The 16,995-nt window shown below is 38.0% G+C and overlaps 1 protein-coding gene across 3 annotated transcripts in view; it reads right to left on the bottom strand.

The window, feature by feature from the left end:
- Positions 1-16,995, bottom strand: part of nalcn (sodium leak channel, non-selective) — a 95,741-nt gene that overhangs the window by 74,591 nt on the left and 4,155 nt on the right. The window contains exons 2-10 of one of the 3 annotated variants that reach the window (XM_084724865.1): positions 15,177-15,288; positions 14,910-14,971; positions 14,005-14,145; positions 11,112-11,294; positions 8,748-8,831; positions 8,464-8,603; positions 7,041-7,169; positions 2,628-2,779; positions 294-436 (exon numbers count right to left, since the gene is read on the bottom strand). In XM_084724865.1, coding sequence (XP_084580991.1) covers positions 294-436; positions 2,628-2,779; positions 7,041-7,169; positions 8,464-8,603; positions 8,748-8,831; positions 11,112-11,294; positions 14,005-14,145; positions 14,910-14,951 — 1,014 coding nt within the window. In that variant the 5' untranslated portion in view covers positions 14,952-14,971; positions 15,177-15,288. The remainder of the gene's footprint in view (positions 1-293; positions 437-2,627; positions 2,780-7,040; positions 7,170-8,463; positions 8,604-8,747; positions 8,832-11,111; positions 11,295-14,004; positions 14,146-14,909; positions 14,972-15,176; positions 15,289-16,995) is intronic. The other 2 variants (XM_084724866.1, XM_084724867.1) reach the window with 2 other exon arrangements.

Genomic DNA, 16,995 nt, shown 5'->3' with positions numbered 1-16,995 from the left:
CAAAAGAGAAAGATGGAGAGAAAGTGAAACCAAGACAGTGAGAATGTTATGACAATTAAAAATAAATGACCCAGTGCAGGATCATCTCTTGACTTCCTTTCACTATATGTGACGTGACATTCATCCTCTCATTAGCCAGAGAACATTCTACTAACAAAGGCAAATCGCCTGTAGGTGAAAGATTATGTTATGTCAATTAACCAAAACCTTTTGGTGTTCAGCTGTTCCCTGCTGCTATGCCAAGGGAGCTGAAAGCATTATGAAAAGTGCAGCGGGGAAAGACTGGTTCTAACCTTGACGAGCCAGGCCAAGAAGAAAATAAGAGTTATAAAGTAGAAGTAGGAGCGCCAGCGAGGGAAACTGTCGATGGCTCTGTACATGAGGAACACCCAACCCTCCTGTGACGCAGCCTCATACACAGTGAAGATACTCGTACCTTAACAAAGACAAACACAGGAGTCAGAAAGATGTACAATCAGCTCAAAAGCAGGGACTGTTATTGAAACATGTCAGTACATGTCATCACCTATAAGCCTCATATCAATTATCATGGCTCCCCTCAGATTAAAAAGAAAATACCTTGAGTTTCTCTTTTTTCTATAATAATTGTACATTCTGTCAGCTTACAAGATGAAAATACAGCATCCCTTTATATCGTCAAAGCTCCCTTTTTTTTTACAAAGACAAGCCCTAACAATTCTGTTTGCAGGCTGATTATCCAATTAAATTATCTTTAATGCATGTCTTTGTCACTATCCCTTACAAATTGGTCAAATTTAGCTTATTAAGATAAATTCTGTGAGTTGGCCAAGCCACAAAATGAAACCTTTGGTTGTTATCTGGTTAATGTGCTCTCTGCAAATGAATGATGATGATTTAATCAGGAAAAACACACTCCAATTCATTCCATTTTAAATGTTTGAAAAGACTGGAAGTGAATTGTGTCCTTGTATTTCTGCAACATCATTTTGAGACAGGTAACCAGCAGTTGACAGCAGTTGTCAAGTATAAGTGACAGACAACTGGCAGATCAGTAACAATAGTCTGAATCTGAATCTGGATTCGGGGCTGGAATTAATTACAGAAATATCACAGTTTCTGTATTTCTATGTGAATACCTCATTCCTTCTGTATGTGAATAAGAATAATGCATCTAAATCCTAAACTGGAAGAACGCACTCAGTACAGTGCAGATCGTTGCCAGGCAACAGATGGTGAAGCACCAACTGCAATGCCACCAAAACTGTCAAATGCACTGAGTAGAGATTTGGAAACTTCCACCTACATCAACATAACTCTGACCATACACTGACCCGTGCTGAAACAAACTTTTTAAATTGAAGCAGTTCTTGATCACTTGCAGACCCTAGTGGCCAGTTAAGAAGAGTGAGGAGTCAGCTGTCAATGGTATGAAACAGAGCAGTAAAAGAATAGAATTACAGCCTCGCAGATGTATGTCTCCACCAATCACAGATCCACAAGTTGCAGTTTAGATCCATGTCTGTCCAGACTCATAAATAATGTAGTGTAATGGAACTTATCACTATATTGGCCTGTAACTTCAAATGAATTAAATAAAAGGCATTAAATGTATTTTTTTTCAAAATTGAAGTAATCACTATACATGTGTAATTGCAGTGAATCATTTCCAGTGAGAAACATGCTTAGATACTATTTTTACAGAGAAGCACAGAAAAGTGATAGAGAACTTAACATTATGATGTCACAGTGAAGTTGACCTTTGATCTTTGGGATATAAAATGTCAGTACCTCATCATTTTTTTTTATCCTATTGGCCATTTTTATGTAATTTAGTCATTATTAGTGAATGAGTTCTTAAGTTATGGCCAGAAATAGTGACCTTAACATTTTAACACCACCAAAAACTAATCAGTTCATCCGTGAGGCCAAGTTTGAAGAAACTCCCTCAAGGCATTCTTGAGATATCACGTTCACAGGAATGTGATGATCTAAAAGCATAATGCCTGTGGCCACGGCTGTCACCAACATGGAGCCATAAAAAGGTTTTTCAAGGTTTTTCAAAAATGTGAAACTCAGAGGTCCTTCTGCATACAGCCATGATTGTACACAAAAAGAATTAGACACAAGCGTGTGTGAGCTTACTTTAAACTCCTATAAATACAGCCATAATAATAAAATCATAGGTTTTCTTCAACGCACTTTCTTCAACGCACTTAAGCTTCACTAACAGACACTAAAAGATGCATGAATATTTAAAAAGTGCGTTGATAGGCTAAGACATTTAGGCTGCAAATTACACAGAATGTGCTATGTTCTAGTCAATGACGTCTAAATTGAAGTGAAGCCCTTACTCTCCTTCATGGCTATCTAAAGATTAGGGCTCACTGCACTGTGCGCTGACACCGGAATTTGAGCACTATTCAGCTGATAAGAATGCAGGATGCTGCTGAATGGCACATCTTCGTGCCAAGGCTGGTGTAAGCAGCATGTTAACTCATTCTTACACTCTTCTTAACAGAAAATACTTTAAATTTAATGGTGAAAAGACAGAAAAAACAGCAACAGTTATTAATGTGAATTCTTACCACACTAGTTGTTATCAGACAGTTATGGCTGAATGCAAGAAACCCATGTTCAGCTCATACCTAGTTCGTTGAAGCCACTATAACCGAGCTCCTGTCTGCTGAGGCCATAGTATTCCAGGTCTACACATTTGAAGCCATAAGGACACTGGTAGCCCTCCCCATTGGGGGAACAATGGGTGTCTGGGATGGCCAAGCTGTTCCATGTCACCTTGCTGACCAAAAGACAAAAAGAAAAGCACTTGAAATAATATGTATGCAATGTGTTGTACACAAAAAGGAGAAAATGTACATACTCCAATAAGTGAGCAAAAATGAAGACTGTTAAAGCAAAGTGAGGACAGAAGTATCAGCATGAGACCTGGGATGATACACTTATCTCCCAATTCAATATTTTCACAATCAGGGTGTGATTTGTAAAGAAAACGGGGTGGAGGGTTTATTCAGTGGACCAATAGATTATGAAGCCTGGTGGAATATTCCATGCTGAGGTTAAAGTAAGATTTATTTTATATATTTTTAAAAATTTAGTTAATGATGTAGTGCAATATTGTCACTTCCATGCCTTGTGCTGTCCTCATGTGGACATATAGGTGATGTGATAATTCACATAACAGAACTAAATGTTAAATGCTAATCTAACATACCAGAATTATATCTGCAAGCCCCACATCGAAATAAGTGGGAATTTGTGCTGTAAAATTGGTGAAATAATTTGCGAGGTTTAGTGCCATTTTTAAATTACCAGAGCATACTATGAGGTATGCATGCATGCATACACAAGATTAGATTGTGTCTCATTTCAGGTCATTTAACCACTGTTCACTAATCATTAACATTAATCAACTATAACTGAGCACACAATCAAATGTTAGACTGATTTCCATGAAGAGTTGCATCAAGTTGAACTTGAGGATATTATGCAGCTGTCAGTCAACATGAGCACTCCCTCTCCCTGTTTCACTGTTTGTCTGCTGTGCTCACATAAACCTCACACTGCAAAAGCTGCTCTGTGTCTGATCGGGGCTTTAACTTCAGTGATGATCCTTAAAAACTTTTTGTCGACTGTGAACTACCTGTATTTTCTCACTGAGTGGTGCAGCATCATTCCTGTGCGTCCCACACCTCAACAGCAAGAGCTTAACTGGGGGGCGCTTGTGTTGATGCGGTGCTGTTCATAGTATTGAAAGTGGAGGAGACCCATCCAATCCCCTCAGTCCCCCAGCAAATCACACCCTGATTCACAAGACTTGGGTGCTGATATGATCTGTGTTGTGATTCTTAAATAATGTAATTCCATATTATGTTTTGTTTGCTTTTTTGACATTGGACCATGGGAAAAATTTGGATCATACACTTCTATCAGCAGCATCATTGCTATACTGCAAAAAAAAAGTGGTAAAGAAAATACTTTTTGAAGTAGACCGCACTGAGCTGATGGACAAAGTGCTAGCTATTAACATATATAAATCAATTTAGCAATCAAAAAATCTAATACGAAAGTGTAAAAAAAAAAAGAATCACAATACTTAAAAAAATATATTTTTTCTCCCACCCTTTACCAGCATCGGCTGCACATATGATGTACACATTCACAGATGAATGTTGCCTGTGCACACACAAATACAGAGTACATGCACACATTGTCCTTCCTCCCTCTTCCCGTCTCCCTGTCTTTTAGTCACAGGTGTTATTCCAGGAGCTGCTTGATTTCTCTAATGAAAATTAATGCCTTCAAATTGGCTGCCCAGACATTCATCCAAATTGTTTATTAAGGGGTACAGGATCAGAGGGGATAATTTATTGCACTATCACAAAGGGCAATCAGAGGCATAGTGATGAATCCCAATAAAGCTAATTATACTGGGCTGAATAATACCACTGTGTCTTATCAAAGAAATCACTTTTCTCGATGACAAAGGGAAGATAAATGAAGCCTCAAATGAGAGGGCAAATATCCAGTAATAACGTGATATTAATCATTTGGCAAGTTAAATGAAAAACAAAACATATTTGTGATAAGAAATTATTTATGGTTGGTTTTCTAAATCAGTAATTTGATGAAACCAAGATTCATTTGTAAAGCTTTGCATAATTGAAAATGTGATGTCAATAACCTTTGCCCATACTGGCTAACAACCACTTCTTGCTGATACATAATCCACACAATAAATCAGACTAACAAGTTGGTATAACAACTAAGTAAGTTTGAGAAAAATTTGTTACACATCTTGCAGAGTTCTTATTTCTCATTTACTTTATTATTATTATTTCATGTATTGCATATCATTGTTTTGCTCACATGTAATTTGTAATGTGATGTTATGTTCTAATGTGGAAGATGAGCAATTTCGATTAATGATCAGTGCATTGATTTTGGGATTTTCTGTGTCTAAGTTGTGAGGAAGGAAGATGACAGTAAGCTTGAAAGTAAAATCAGTGGGACAATGTACTCAGGAAGGCTACTGTTCAGACACACTGTTAATATTTGGGAGAAGGAATGATTGAATCAACGTTGCTATGCTTGGATCTTCTCTCCATGCTGCATGAAGTAAAGAGATTTGATTCATCACACCAACTTTGTAATTAATTAGCAACTCTCACTATTTTAGACGAATATTTTTTACGACAGTAACCAGTTAGAACTAGTTATGCATCTTAACCTTTAGTTAAACCTTTGGCTTCTCGAGCCAATTGGAAAACAATTGTATTAGCATATTTTTTAATGTTGTGTTTTTGTCATAAACAGATATGCCTACATTATTTAAAAACTTACTGTTACATTAATTGATTAAAAATATCTAATAATAAATTAATGTTCTCATTTGGTTTCTTTGTAGCAATAATTTGTCATAATTTTCAGCACCAACTTTTCTTTAGAATGACCCTCAAACACACAAAAATCAATTTAGCTTTAAAGAAATCTAGAAAAAACAAATGTCATCCTCCGCTTCAGCAGATCCAATTCATGCAGCACAAATCTATCAGTGTTATTCATGCATAGGAGTTAAACAGCAATGAGGTCAAGTACAGAGATCCTGACACCCAGAAGAGGAGACCCCACCATGTTCACAAATTCAAAGCCATTTCCATCTAATATCCATAGCAGAAAATGTCTCCCCTGCTATTTTTTCAACAACAATTTCCATCAAATCCCTTGTGTGTCAAAAGCTAGGGAGCTTTGACTTTGTGCCAAGGGCAGATAGAGATTAGACACATCAGTCCTCATGTGACATATTTATAAAATACCCCATTAGAAGCATACAGTATATATATCAGGGATTTAGGGAAAGAAGCACAGGAGCAAACAAATTAGATGTGCAGCTGTCACGCCATTTTGTGGAATGATATTAAAGAAGGACGTCAGCGCTATAAAGGTGAGAATTTCCTATGCTATCTCTCCTACTACAAATGGTCAGTGTATGCTGTGTCCCTCGGGTGCTTAGACACACAGTCAGCACAGAGAGATAGATGGGAAACTACTGAGCAGGAATGAGCTCAATACAAAGGCTGGACAATGTAGGAGATTTTAATTATTATAATTAGTGCTAGCTGTCCCTACAGCCTAGGGCTTTAACCATGATGGTTGCTTCCTTCCCCATCTTTTATCTCCACAAGGATTTACACTCTCTGTATCCTACCATCACCATCATCAACGGAATGATTTAATACAAAAACATTCAAAATGTGTTTAAATACATGCTGATTTTGTAACACACTGTCACACGTCCCCAGTCCCACATCCCCCCAGTGGTGATTCCCAGGGAATTCTATAGAATTTCAATATTACAATACTAGTCATTTCACTTTAATTTGAATTTTAAAGACAATTAAAAAGCAGGGCAGTTAAATTAAAGTTCCCTGAATATTTTAATTGAATAGATGAGTTTTTTCAATTTCCTTCTGAAAAATATAATTTTTCTTCATGTAGCATCGAGATCGTGCAAACCCCTTGGCAGTGTTTCACACAGGCAGATTGTAAAACACCTCTGCAAACCGACTTCCTGAATTCACAATTAACATACAACGTGTGAACACAAAGCCTGCAGGAAAAACTCATCAACACTTAATTTTGTATTTTTCAATTGCTGTATTTATCAGTTATTTATGTTTTAATCAAATATGTGTGAAAGCAAAATGTTCTAGATTGGCTTTCATAGCCTGCAATTCACCGAGTCAATGTCTAATTGAATGCACGTAGGCTCATGTATGTCTGTACCTAAGGAGTGTCCTCAGTTTGACACTTATTGTTTGCCCTTGTCTATACACTATAATAACAAAGACACACAATGTATGTATCATCTAGCTGCTAAAGTCACTTCCAGTAAAGCCAGGAAAGGCAGCTGCCATCATAGGTATCTGAAGGTGTTCATTAAAGAGACACAGGATGACAGCACAGTAACACTGCTTAGTCGAAACAGGTATCAACCAATCTGTGGATAAAACAAAAAAGACATCTATGGTTTTTACTCTTACCCTCTCTGTGTTTCATTAGTAACACAGTGATGGTTGAATGTTCCAAACATTTGAACCCCCAGAATTCCATAGAGCAGGAGAAAAAACAGCAGGAAGATGGAGACACTCCAGATCTGCTCCCCTGATCGCCTGCAAATTGGAAGAGTGATGAAAGGGAGATCTTAATGCATTATTTTCACATGTACAACTATCCACGTCTGTGATTTAGAATTTTTAGAAAAAAATTTTTTCACACTAGCAACAGCCATGGGCAGAAACAATGGGCCTCATTCACTAACAACTGTAGAAATGTTCTTACTGTACGTATAAAATGAGGTACCATGCCAACGTACCATCTGATTCATGAAACTTACCAGCCAAGTTTGATTTTACCACCATGCGTATGCTAGTGAATCAGAATCATTCTTAACTGACAGGCTTGTGCCCGCTGTCACGCCCCCATTTCTCTATGTAAGGAAATACATTTGCATAGATAAGTATCATGGAGGAAGTGGTGAAGTTGTTCAAGCTTCACATTCAGACAGCATCGGGCGTTGTTGCGGTATGCAGGGCTGTTTATTTGTGTTAAGACCTTAACTTTCATGATTATTGTGTCATTATTATTGTTATTATTACTACTATTATTATTATTGTAATTATTATTATTAACTATCTATTATCTATGAATGCAATGTTTCAACATTTTCTAAGACAGACGGGCTATTATTATTTATGCGTACCGATGGTCTGAAGCAGTTCTAAATTTGTTTGTAGAGTATGATCAAATTCAGGTAAGGAAATATTGATAAAACCCAGATCTGTGTGTAAAACATTCACATGCACAGTTTGTGAAGGAAGCCCATGATGTTTTTGGGTCATTCCATTCTTGTCAACTTGATGTATTAAGAACGTCTTGCGGCAATTTCTTCAAACTTGACACAAGTGACCACTTGGACTCAAGAATGAACAAGGATGCTCAGATTTTGGTGGTTAAAACTAACTTCACAAAACATGCATTTTGGAATGGAGTTTAGAATGGGCTTGGGGTCTTACACCATCCGAACTAAATGCAATGCAATCAAGTGTCAGTGACAAGATGCAAAGTTTTCAATGGGATGTCCTAACTGGCAGCAAGGGTCGCTGTGTGATGCCAACTTTTGCCGGACATCCAGTTTCATTTCAGTTATTCCTGTCACTCACATTGAAACAACAGAAAAACAGTTGATTCATCTTGGTGTTAAAGAGACAGGAGCTAAAATTTAGTGTGTCAGACAGAGGGTGAATAGAGGTGCTGCAATTATGGTCAGTAAGAGAAAAATAATGTGTTTTTTAACACTGCATGTCAACATATTCTACCATAGTAGAAACCCATAATGAAAGTATGAGCTTGAAAATGAGCATAACAAGGCCTCTTTAAAGAGAAATGCTTATGATAGTTTCATACTTCAGAATGTTGGTGATGCGGGAGCGAGGAAGCTCGAAGCGGAAGTAGATCCTGAAGGCCCGGATCATAATGAGCGCTCGGGGGATTCTCAGCATTCCCCACGGGGACATCTGATCCACAAGCTCTGCTATTTCAAACACCTAAAACATAGAGAAATTGATTGTTAAGAAGAAAAAATCAGCTACTACATTTAAACTGCCTTATGTCAACCTGCACAAGCACTTCCAGGAAAAAATGGTAATATAATTGCAGCAAAGCTAGGAATACAAAATGTTGCAATATACCTGCAGCACCAGGGACACCCAAATGAAAAACACCATGAATCCATCAAACACACACCAGCGATCTTTGACATAGGAGTTATCCCCCTGTGGAGAGAGAAGCCGAGCAAGAGGAGACATCAACAGTGAAACAAAAAGGTCAAAAAAGAGAGAATAACTGGGAAAGGAGAACAGGAACAAGAAATATGGACATGAATAAATAAATAAATAACTGAATAGGAACACAGTCATTACGAAAAGGTCGTATTTTTCAAGAAAGCTGATGTATTCTACCAATTACAAAACATCCTGTCATGTTTTGAGGCTTTAATAAACTAGTCTTTATTGTTCTGAAAATTGCCCATATCAAGTGCCAACCATCACCTTCTGAAAGTCTGACCCAGAAAGCTTTTATTGTGATAGGAAGCATTTGTGTGAAAATATAATGGTATAGCAATGTTCACGGAAAGAACACAAACAAAATCTGAGCCCATTTTGACTGACCACAATATTCAAACAACCCAGTTTTCAACACGATAAGACAAAATGATTAAGCCCTTGGAGTGTGAACGAACTGAAATTTCATGGGGCTGGCAAAAATGGGCATACTTAATTATCACTTACAGAGAGAGTCTGTAAGAAGCTCTTAGAGGGTCAGTCTTCCACAGGAAGCTGCAAATGGGAGGGTGTGTTCTGAAACACTCTGCAGATAAAACCATGTTTGATCACACACTGACAAGAGCAAAAGCATGCAATTACTTCACCAGGCAAGGGGGATCATTTGTTTACTGCAGGCACTTTCATCAAGAAGCTACAAAGCACAACTTTCAAGTTTCCTTAAATAAGGTTATAGACATGTAGAATGTATCCTCTCTCACCCACTACTAATGATTTAAAATGTAGAAACCTAGAAATTTAAGTGTGTGTTGTGTATATCAAGTTGAATTTCACCTGAGATACACAGGAAAATGAACAAGAGAAATAACTTCTGACAAAGGTAGCTTTTTATCTGCCTTTAAATGCTAAAAGAAACATTAAGAGAAAGAAGACAAAATGTTCCTGTTTTCACAACATTTTTCTGCACTGGAGGACAATTCTGTGTCCTCCAGTGCCTCCCTGCTTGTTATCCTTGATTTGACAATTAAGCTGTCCACACTTTTTATGGCAGTAATTACGGGCCTTTCATCTGCCAGCTGTCTGTTCCTGGTTGCTTCTATAGAACATTATCTGTCTACCTCAGATTTGAATTGTGTTGATTCATCCAAATTTACAGCTCAGTACAACTAGTGAGGTTGAATTTAAAGTGTGATTAAAATCTGACGCAGCACAAAAAGGCAACGCTTCTAAATATTAGCGACTGAGAGGATAACATGTGGTCAATCAGGGGCTTCCCTTCATTTGGCACGGATCTACTACATGAGCAATATGGGCATGTGTCCAGGGGCCCCAGAGCACAAAACGGCTGGGAGAAAAAAAAAAGTATCTTAAGTCAGGCTCAACAGAAATATAACCCAATATCAAAGTAACAGAAAGCAGTGGTCGAGATGGAGAGAGAGGGTGACTTACGTTGCAGAGATTCAAGATTATTTCCGAATGAGAGTAAAAATAGTGGAATAAATTTTTACCTGGCCCACTGTTATTTAGGTTGTATCAGTGTCCCCAGCCTTAGAGGACAGAGCTGCTGAGTTCATGTTTGATGGCAACATTCCAGCCACAGTCTGCAAATACCTGTATGTGTGTGCTAACCAATTTGTGTCCGACTGCCTTTTCAACCATTCCAATTTTTTCCAACAAGAGGGATCAGTACCTCTAACTGTCAATACCAACTGGCTAAACTGAAAATGAATTCTCCAGTATACCAATGTTGTTTGACTACAACAGTAACAGGAAGTTGCCTGAAGTTTTCTTCCACTGCCTGGTGATGTGCACATGGATGGTGTTACTGTTGGTTGAATTAGTTTAGAGTGAAAGCCAGACCATGCCCATAGAAGGTACAGTACAGCTAATCAGTACAAATCTTCATAACCTCTCTGTGAAGTTTCATCCAAATTCACTCCTGCCTTTTTAGAGATATTGTTAAAATCCACAAGTATGACAACGGAATGGAAAACAACACCCTCATCCACAAAACATAATTTTCCCATGTAATGTCACGTAAATCATACACCATTTATTTTCTGAAATTTACCCAAAAACATTGTTTGTGACTGTAGTTCTCAAGTCCCAATAAAAACAGCATTTTCCCAATTTAGTTATATTTTCTGTCTACTAGCTTATTGTTGAATATTTCATTATTGTGAAATGAACATTTTTGTCAGTATTTTGTTAATTTAATAACTTGATTTTGGTAATGTGCTTCAGGCATAATATAACCTTGTCGGTGGCTACCTTGATGATTCCTCTGATGTGCATTTTGGCGATCATCTCGGCGGTGTAGAGGAACATGAGCAGTGTATCCAGTGTGAACGTCACATACTGCAATGGAGGGTAATGCTCAAATGTCTTGGGGGTGTTCATACACACAGAGATGACACTGATGATGGCACAGGCCCGCAGCAGAGAGTGCACCCACTGCAGGAAGAGGACAAAAGAAGAAATAATGACAAACAGGCTTTAATATTTTTTGATATTCTTCACTGTACAGCTACTTGGATATTCTGGCAATATTTTTAAAACAAAATTTTGAAGGAAACATATTAAAAAGTGTGACATGATTTCATTCTGGTAAGCTAACCAGACTAGAAATGTCACAAGAACTGATACTTTGGTGCCAGCACGATGCTAACATTCTGAAAATGACAGTTTACCTTTTTTTTTTTTTTGGAAAGTATTGTACATACCAGGGATGAAATTCTTCTCAACCTGACATGGATAGCATATACATTACATGCCAAAGAAAGAAAAAGAATGCCGACCAGCACAGAACAACAGTAGTGCATTGAAGATGGCTACAATAACAGCTGCACCTTTTACTTGAAAAGAAAAACAGTAGGAGTTGTGTATGAAAGTTTTTTGCGTTCAAGGAGGATCATCAGCGATTTATTAAAAATCACAAAAAACAGTATGCAAACAGAGCCATCGAACTTCAGACAACTCTAACCCCTAACTTAGCATGAGCCTTAATGTCATTATTATTACTTCAGTGATGCTTACTACCTGACAGCATCACTGTGGAATTACTAATGATGTTAAAGATCACCCTCTCTTGTAGTATTGCTTAAAGTTTAGCTTCTATTACTTAAAGCATCATGCTCCCCTGACAAGTACCAGGCTTGATTAATATCGCCCTTAGTCTTTTGACCTAGAAATCCAAAAGTGTTTTTTATTTTTAAGTTATTTATAAGTCTGTTTTTTTGGGGTTTTTTTACCATGATATCAAATTGGGTGTCAATGATTGTGGAATTTCACTGTTGTTGGTATCAGTGTTGACAACAAATATTCTAAATTCAAATGTAGATTCAAAACTGATTTCAAAACTGAAATTTGATTGTGAAAATTAACTGTATATGTGTATATTGTATATGCCTTGTGAGTTCATGTGTGGGCCTGCGCTGCTGCACAGAATGCACCTGCATGACACACCTGCACGACACATGGGAGTCACACTGAAAGCAGATCAAGATGAACGAGCTAAACAGAGGGAGGGAGAGTGATTTGCACTTTGAGCAATCTAAAAAACCACGTTTTGTCGGTTGACAGCAAAATTGTGGAGCCTCATGTCATGACAAATGAAAGTTGTGTGCAGGCTACACATGTACTGCACAGACAGGCCAAACCACCACAACACTGATGTATGAACAAGAGTCTAAAATACCTGTGCAACAAAATCCTCGCACGTGGTGGAAAACATTAGGCTCTGGGACATACCCTCACATTGCCCAGACGGCACAGAAATATCTGCCTATCCCTGGATCCTTGGTGAGCTCTAAACACGTCCTTTCCTCCACTGGGAATGTTGTGAATAAAAAAGAGATCTGCACTGGCCCCTTTACATGTGGACTATGTTGTGTTTTTGGCAAATAACCTGATAGGTTATTTATAGGACTTATAGGTCGCACCTTATAATTACAGTGGATTAAAAAGGCCTGACCTTCAGTGACAGTGGAATAGAATGCATAGTCAGTTTTAACTTTTCTTTTTTATGCTCTTGTTTTTGAAGTTATAGTGTACAGAGAGTAAGTAACCTTGTTTTCCCTTTTAATAGCTTTGACTGCAAATCATCCTACAGAGTTTAGCTATTTTATTGTCAGAATTTCAAAACTGTGTCCCTTAGTTTTGTTTAAATAAAGCATAATCCCTTAGGGTAAAACTTCTTCAACAGTTGACACTAGACTTTTTTTTGACTGCTAATATGGCTTGGCATATGTTGTAATAGCCACATAAGCAGAGGTGTAGAACTGTTTGTTTAAGTACCAGAGCACACCATATGATGTGCAAATGTGTAAAGATGCACGCTTAAATTGTGGATCATTTCAGGTCACTGGCAGGCTTAGAATATTTTCTAAGTGTCTGAGAACCAGTAAGATACAGTCCTATACCTGTCTTATCAGAACCAATAGATTGTATTTACAGAAACAGTCATTTTATTATCATAAAACATGCTTCATTCAATCGTGACAAACAAAACTCATCAAAACTATCTTCGTCCATATATCCACTGTTTCAGAAATCACCAACTCAGGTTAGGTCAAAATAAATTCAAAATTCTTGGAGCTAGAAATATTGGGCGAGGAATGAGGGGGAGATCGGACAACAGATGCGCACTACAGCATGTAATCACTCATTTGTCTTTTCCTCATTCAGACACACAGGGAATATGATCATATATAACAAAATAAAACGTTAAATGCTAATTTAATCTGCCACAATTAAATCCTACAGTGCTCCTTTCAGTATTGTGGACCAGCACCACTCAGCCAGACATGCCAATTAATGTCATTCTTACAAGTCACTGTTTAATTTAGCTTGGTGTGCAGCAAATTTCAGTATTGAAAAAAGCAATTACAGATCAATTCATTTAGATTTAGTCTAAATATGTTATTTTATTTTAGATATTTTATATGGTCTCTTTGGTATATGTCCCACCAGACATTTTGGCCATTTATGTTTTCATCTGCTGGACAACTAATTAAATATTCAAATAGTTTGAACCTATGTGTTTTGTTAGAGAGAATAATCAAATGTCATTTTGGCGCAGTTTTGATAGTCATAGTTGGTACTGACTTCTAAATTTCTGGTATCATGACATCCCTAATCCAGACACACATGCAAGCCCACTCACTGGCTTGTTGATCCAGAAGATGTCAGCACTGTCTGTGAGGGTCTCGTCCGGCCCAAAGTCGGTCATGGGCTGGGCCTCGACCCGTGAGCTCTGCTTCCTCTTCAGCATACTGGGGCTTGCCGTGCTATAGAGAGAGTGGATCTGAGAGAGAGAGGGAGGCGGACCACACAGTGACCAAAGCTAAATGAGGAACGAGAGAACACTCTGGCTGCATCCAAGTCTGGGCAGAAGCAATACCACTTTTTCTGTAACTCCAATCATATGGATTTTAATCTAAACTAATCAATTTAATGTGTACTTAATGCAGCTCAGAGGCGAGTCACTTGGCTTGCCATGTAAGGCCACATTAACAGTAACTGACTTTAAAAATACAAATGCACTTCTTAAACAATATCTCTACAGTACTTAGCTTAAGCAATATTTCAATATAGTATCAAATAAGATGTGTATCATAGTGGCTTCTGAGTGTAATTACATGTAACTTTAAGCATTAGAATAATGTGAAAATAAACTACCCTGACTTGAATTGCCAGAACAGAGGTATGTGCTTTAAAATTAAACATGTGTTGCATTGTTGAATGGCCACCGTGATACACAACGCAGCACACATGGAACACAGGACAAGTGTATTCACATAAGAACAGCTCCAGTAACTTACCATCTGAAAAGATCATACATGATCTTCATCATATTGAACACCAAGGCGCCAGTAGATTAAGCTGTACAACCTACTGTACAGTGTGAGAAGATGTGAGGAGGTGTGACTTGGTGTTACCTGTGCGTGTCCATATTTGCGTGTATGTTTGTGTGCATGTGTGTATGCAGAAAAACAAAAGTGTACAGGCTGTTTCAACATAAGAACACAAGAAGAAATGACACTCTGAATGGAGACAAAGCGCACATACCAAAGGGAAAAGTAAAGCTGAAATTGCTCCAGCACTGCACATAACATGCGATCAGGCATACCCTGTAAATAACACACAACAGTTAGTCAACATCATGGCTTATAATGGTGTACAGTACACTACCCACATCTACAGTACGCTCATAGAGACAGGAATGCCCACCACGTCTGACATCAAGGCATATATGCGACACACTCCGTGAGTGAGTGAGTGACTGGGGTGTTGTGGAAAAAAGAAGATGGGGTGGAGGAGGACCAGGGGACTCACTGTGAGGCTCCTCATTGGTGCGTTCATCCCCAGGTCACAGAGGGGTGGAGAGACCAACCAGAGTGAGAGACTAGAGATGCAAAAAGGAGAATGTCCTAAAGGCCTGGAGGTCCTGCGGCAGCAGTCAGTGAATGGTAGCAGTCATAAGAGCAGTAAAAAGGGATGAGACAACATATTCACAAGTGCTGCTAGGTGCAGCTTCAGCATACATCTATGCAATTGATTCTGTCCACCCAGCTTTAGGGTTGCAGCGGTATAACCGTTTTGCATAATTCCACAATGTGAAAATTCATACCATGTACATTTGATTATATGCTAATTCATGTTCTTAAAAAATCAGGTTTAGGCTATATCAATAATAAAGTCTATCAGGACACGATATTTTCTTAAATTAGAATTAAGTATTTGAAAAAAATCTTTGTTTTCATTCCTTTAAAGGTGTAATATGTAAGAAGTGGCCACCTGTTGAATTCATACTCCAAACACCAGCAGTATCATCAGTGTGATACTGCTAACTACTGCTATCTGTAGCTACCATTAGCTTGTTAGCTCCATGCAGCTAGCGGTCCAGGGCGCCAGAATGGGCACAAGGCACCAGAACCAGGCTCAGTAACTTGCCAGTTAACACAGCCAGATCAGGACCAAACACAGCCCCAAGACCAACGGAGAGGGAATGCAGTGCCAAGGTATTTACCGTGGCTCAGCACTAAGACTCAGGGAAAAATGAAGACACAGCAGCAGGGAAAGGAGAGGCGTGAAACAGTAGAGGAGCAACAAGGAGCCTGAGCAGGGGTGCTGCGGGGGACCAGGAGCTAAACCCAACAAGAAAACCATGTCAGTTTTGTTGGACTGAGGTACAAAGTGGTATAATGAGACAGGATGGGCTGAAGCTAGCTAATTATCATGCTCACTTCAGTAGATATCTTTGCAACACAATACAAAGACATCTTTCATATAATGTCAAAACTCTTATTTCTTCATATTCTGTGTATAATTTTAGTTAATTTTTTAACATTTTTAACTAAAATTCTTATATATTGCACCTTTAAGGGTTATTGTAATTTATAATAAGAATTGTGTCATACCGTATCCCATAATACCATAAACCCATAATATTTTCTGAGACAGATATCATATGGTGAAAATCTCATACCGTTGCAACCCTACAGAACTTACTTTAAAATATATTTTCTGTCTTGCCTTCAATGGTGTGTAGCCATGCAGGTAATTTTGGTTATTCTTATCCATATTTTGCGATCTATATCTGAGATCTCTGACATTACTCCAAAACAATTTCTGCGGTGCCCTCAGCACATTTTAAAACATCTATTTCTAGAAACAGTGCCCCTTTTCCTTTATATATGAAGTGTAACTAGGAGGTTTCTTACCCAGAGTAACACAGACTCTGTTTCAAGTAAGAGGCTTTCCTGATAAAATTTTTAAATGCAATTTGTAATTACAACAACAAGCATAATGGCCCATATCTCAGAGATAGATAGCTCAGCAGATGGGCTACATCTAAAACTATCTGCATGGCTAGAAAGTAGCATGTAAAACTGCGCACTCTGTAATTTGGGTGAAAAAATCCTTTTAGAAAAAGCAGCACTGAAATGTAATTCAATAAGGTGAACCACAGAAAAAGAAGAAGATAGAATTCAATTTCCTAATGCTCAGATGGTATGTGTCAATGCATCATGATAACAAAGGTTTGTGATTTAATTTCTATGTTCTCATAATTAAAATATCTCAATGTAAAATTCAATAGAAATGAAAAAATGGAAATATTAGATTTACATTTACAATTATATTGAATTGAGCA

Source organism: Lutjanus erythropterus, chromosome 8 (assembly GCF_056507025.1).
Source record: "Lutjanus erythropterus isolate fLutEry1 chromosome 8, fLutEry1.hap2, whole genome shotgun sequence".
In the NCBI taxonomy this organism is placed as follows: Eukaryota; Metazoa; Chordata; class Actinopteri; order Lutjaniformes; family Lutjanidae; genus Lutjanus; species Lutjanus erythropterus.
This window is presented reverse-complemented; position numbering and strand designations above follow the sequence as displayed.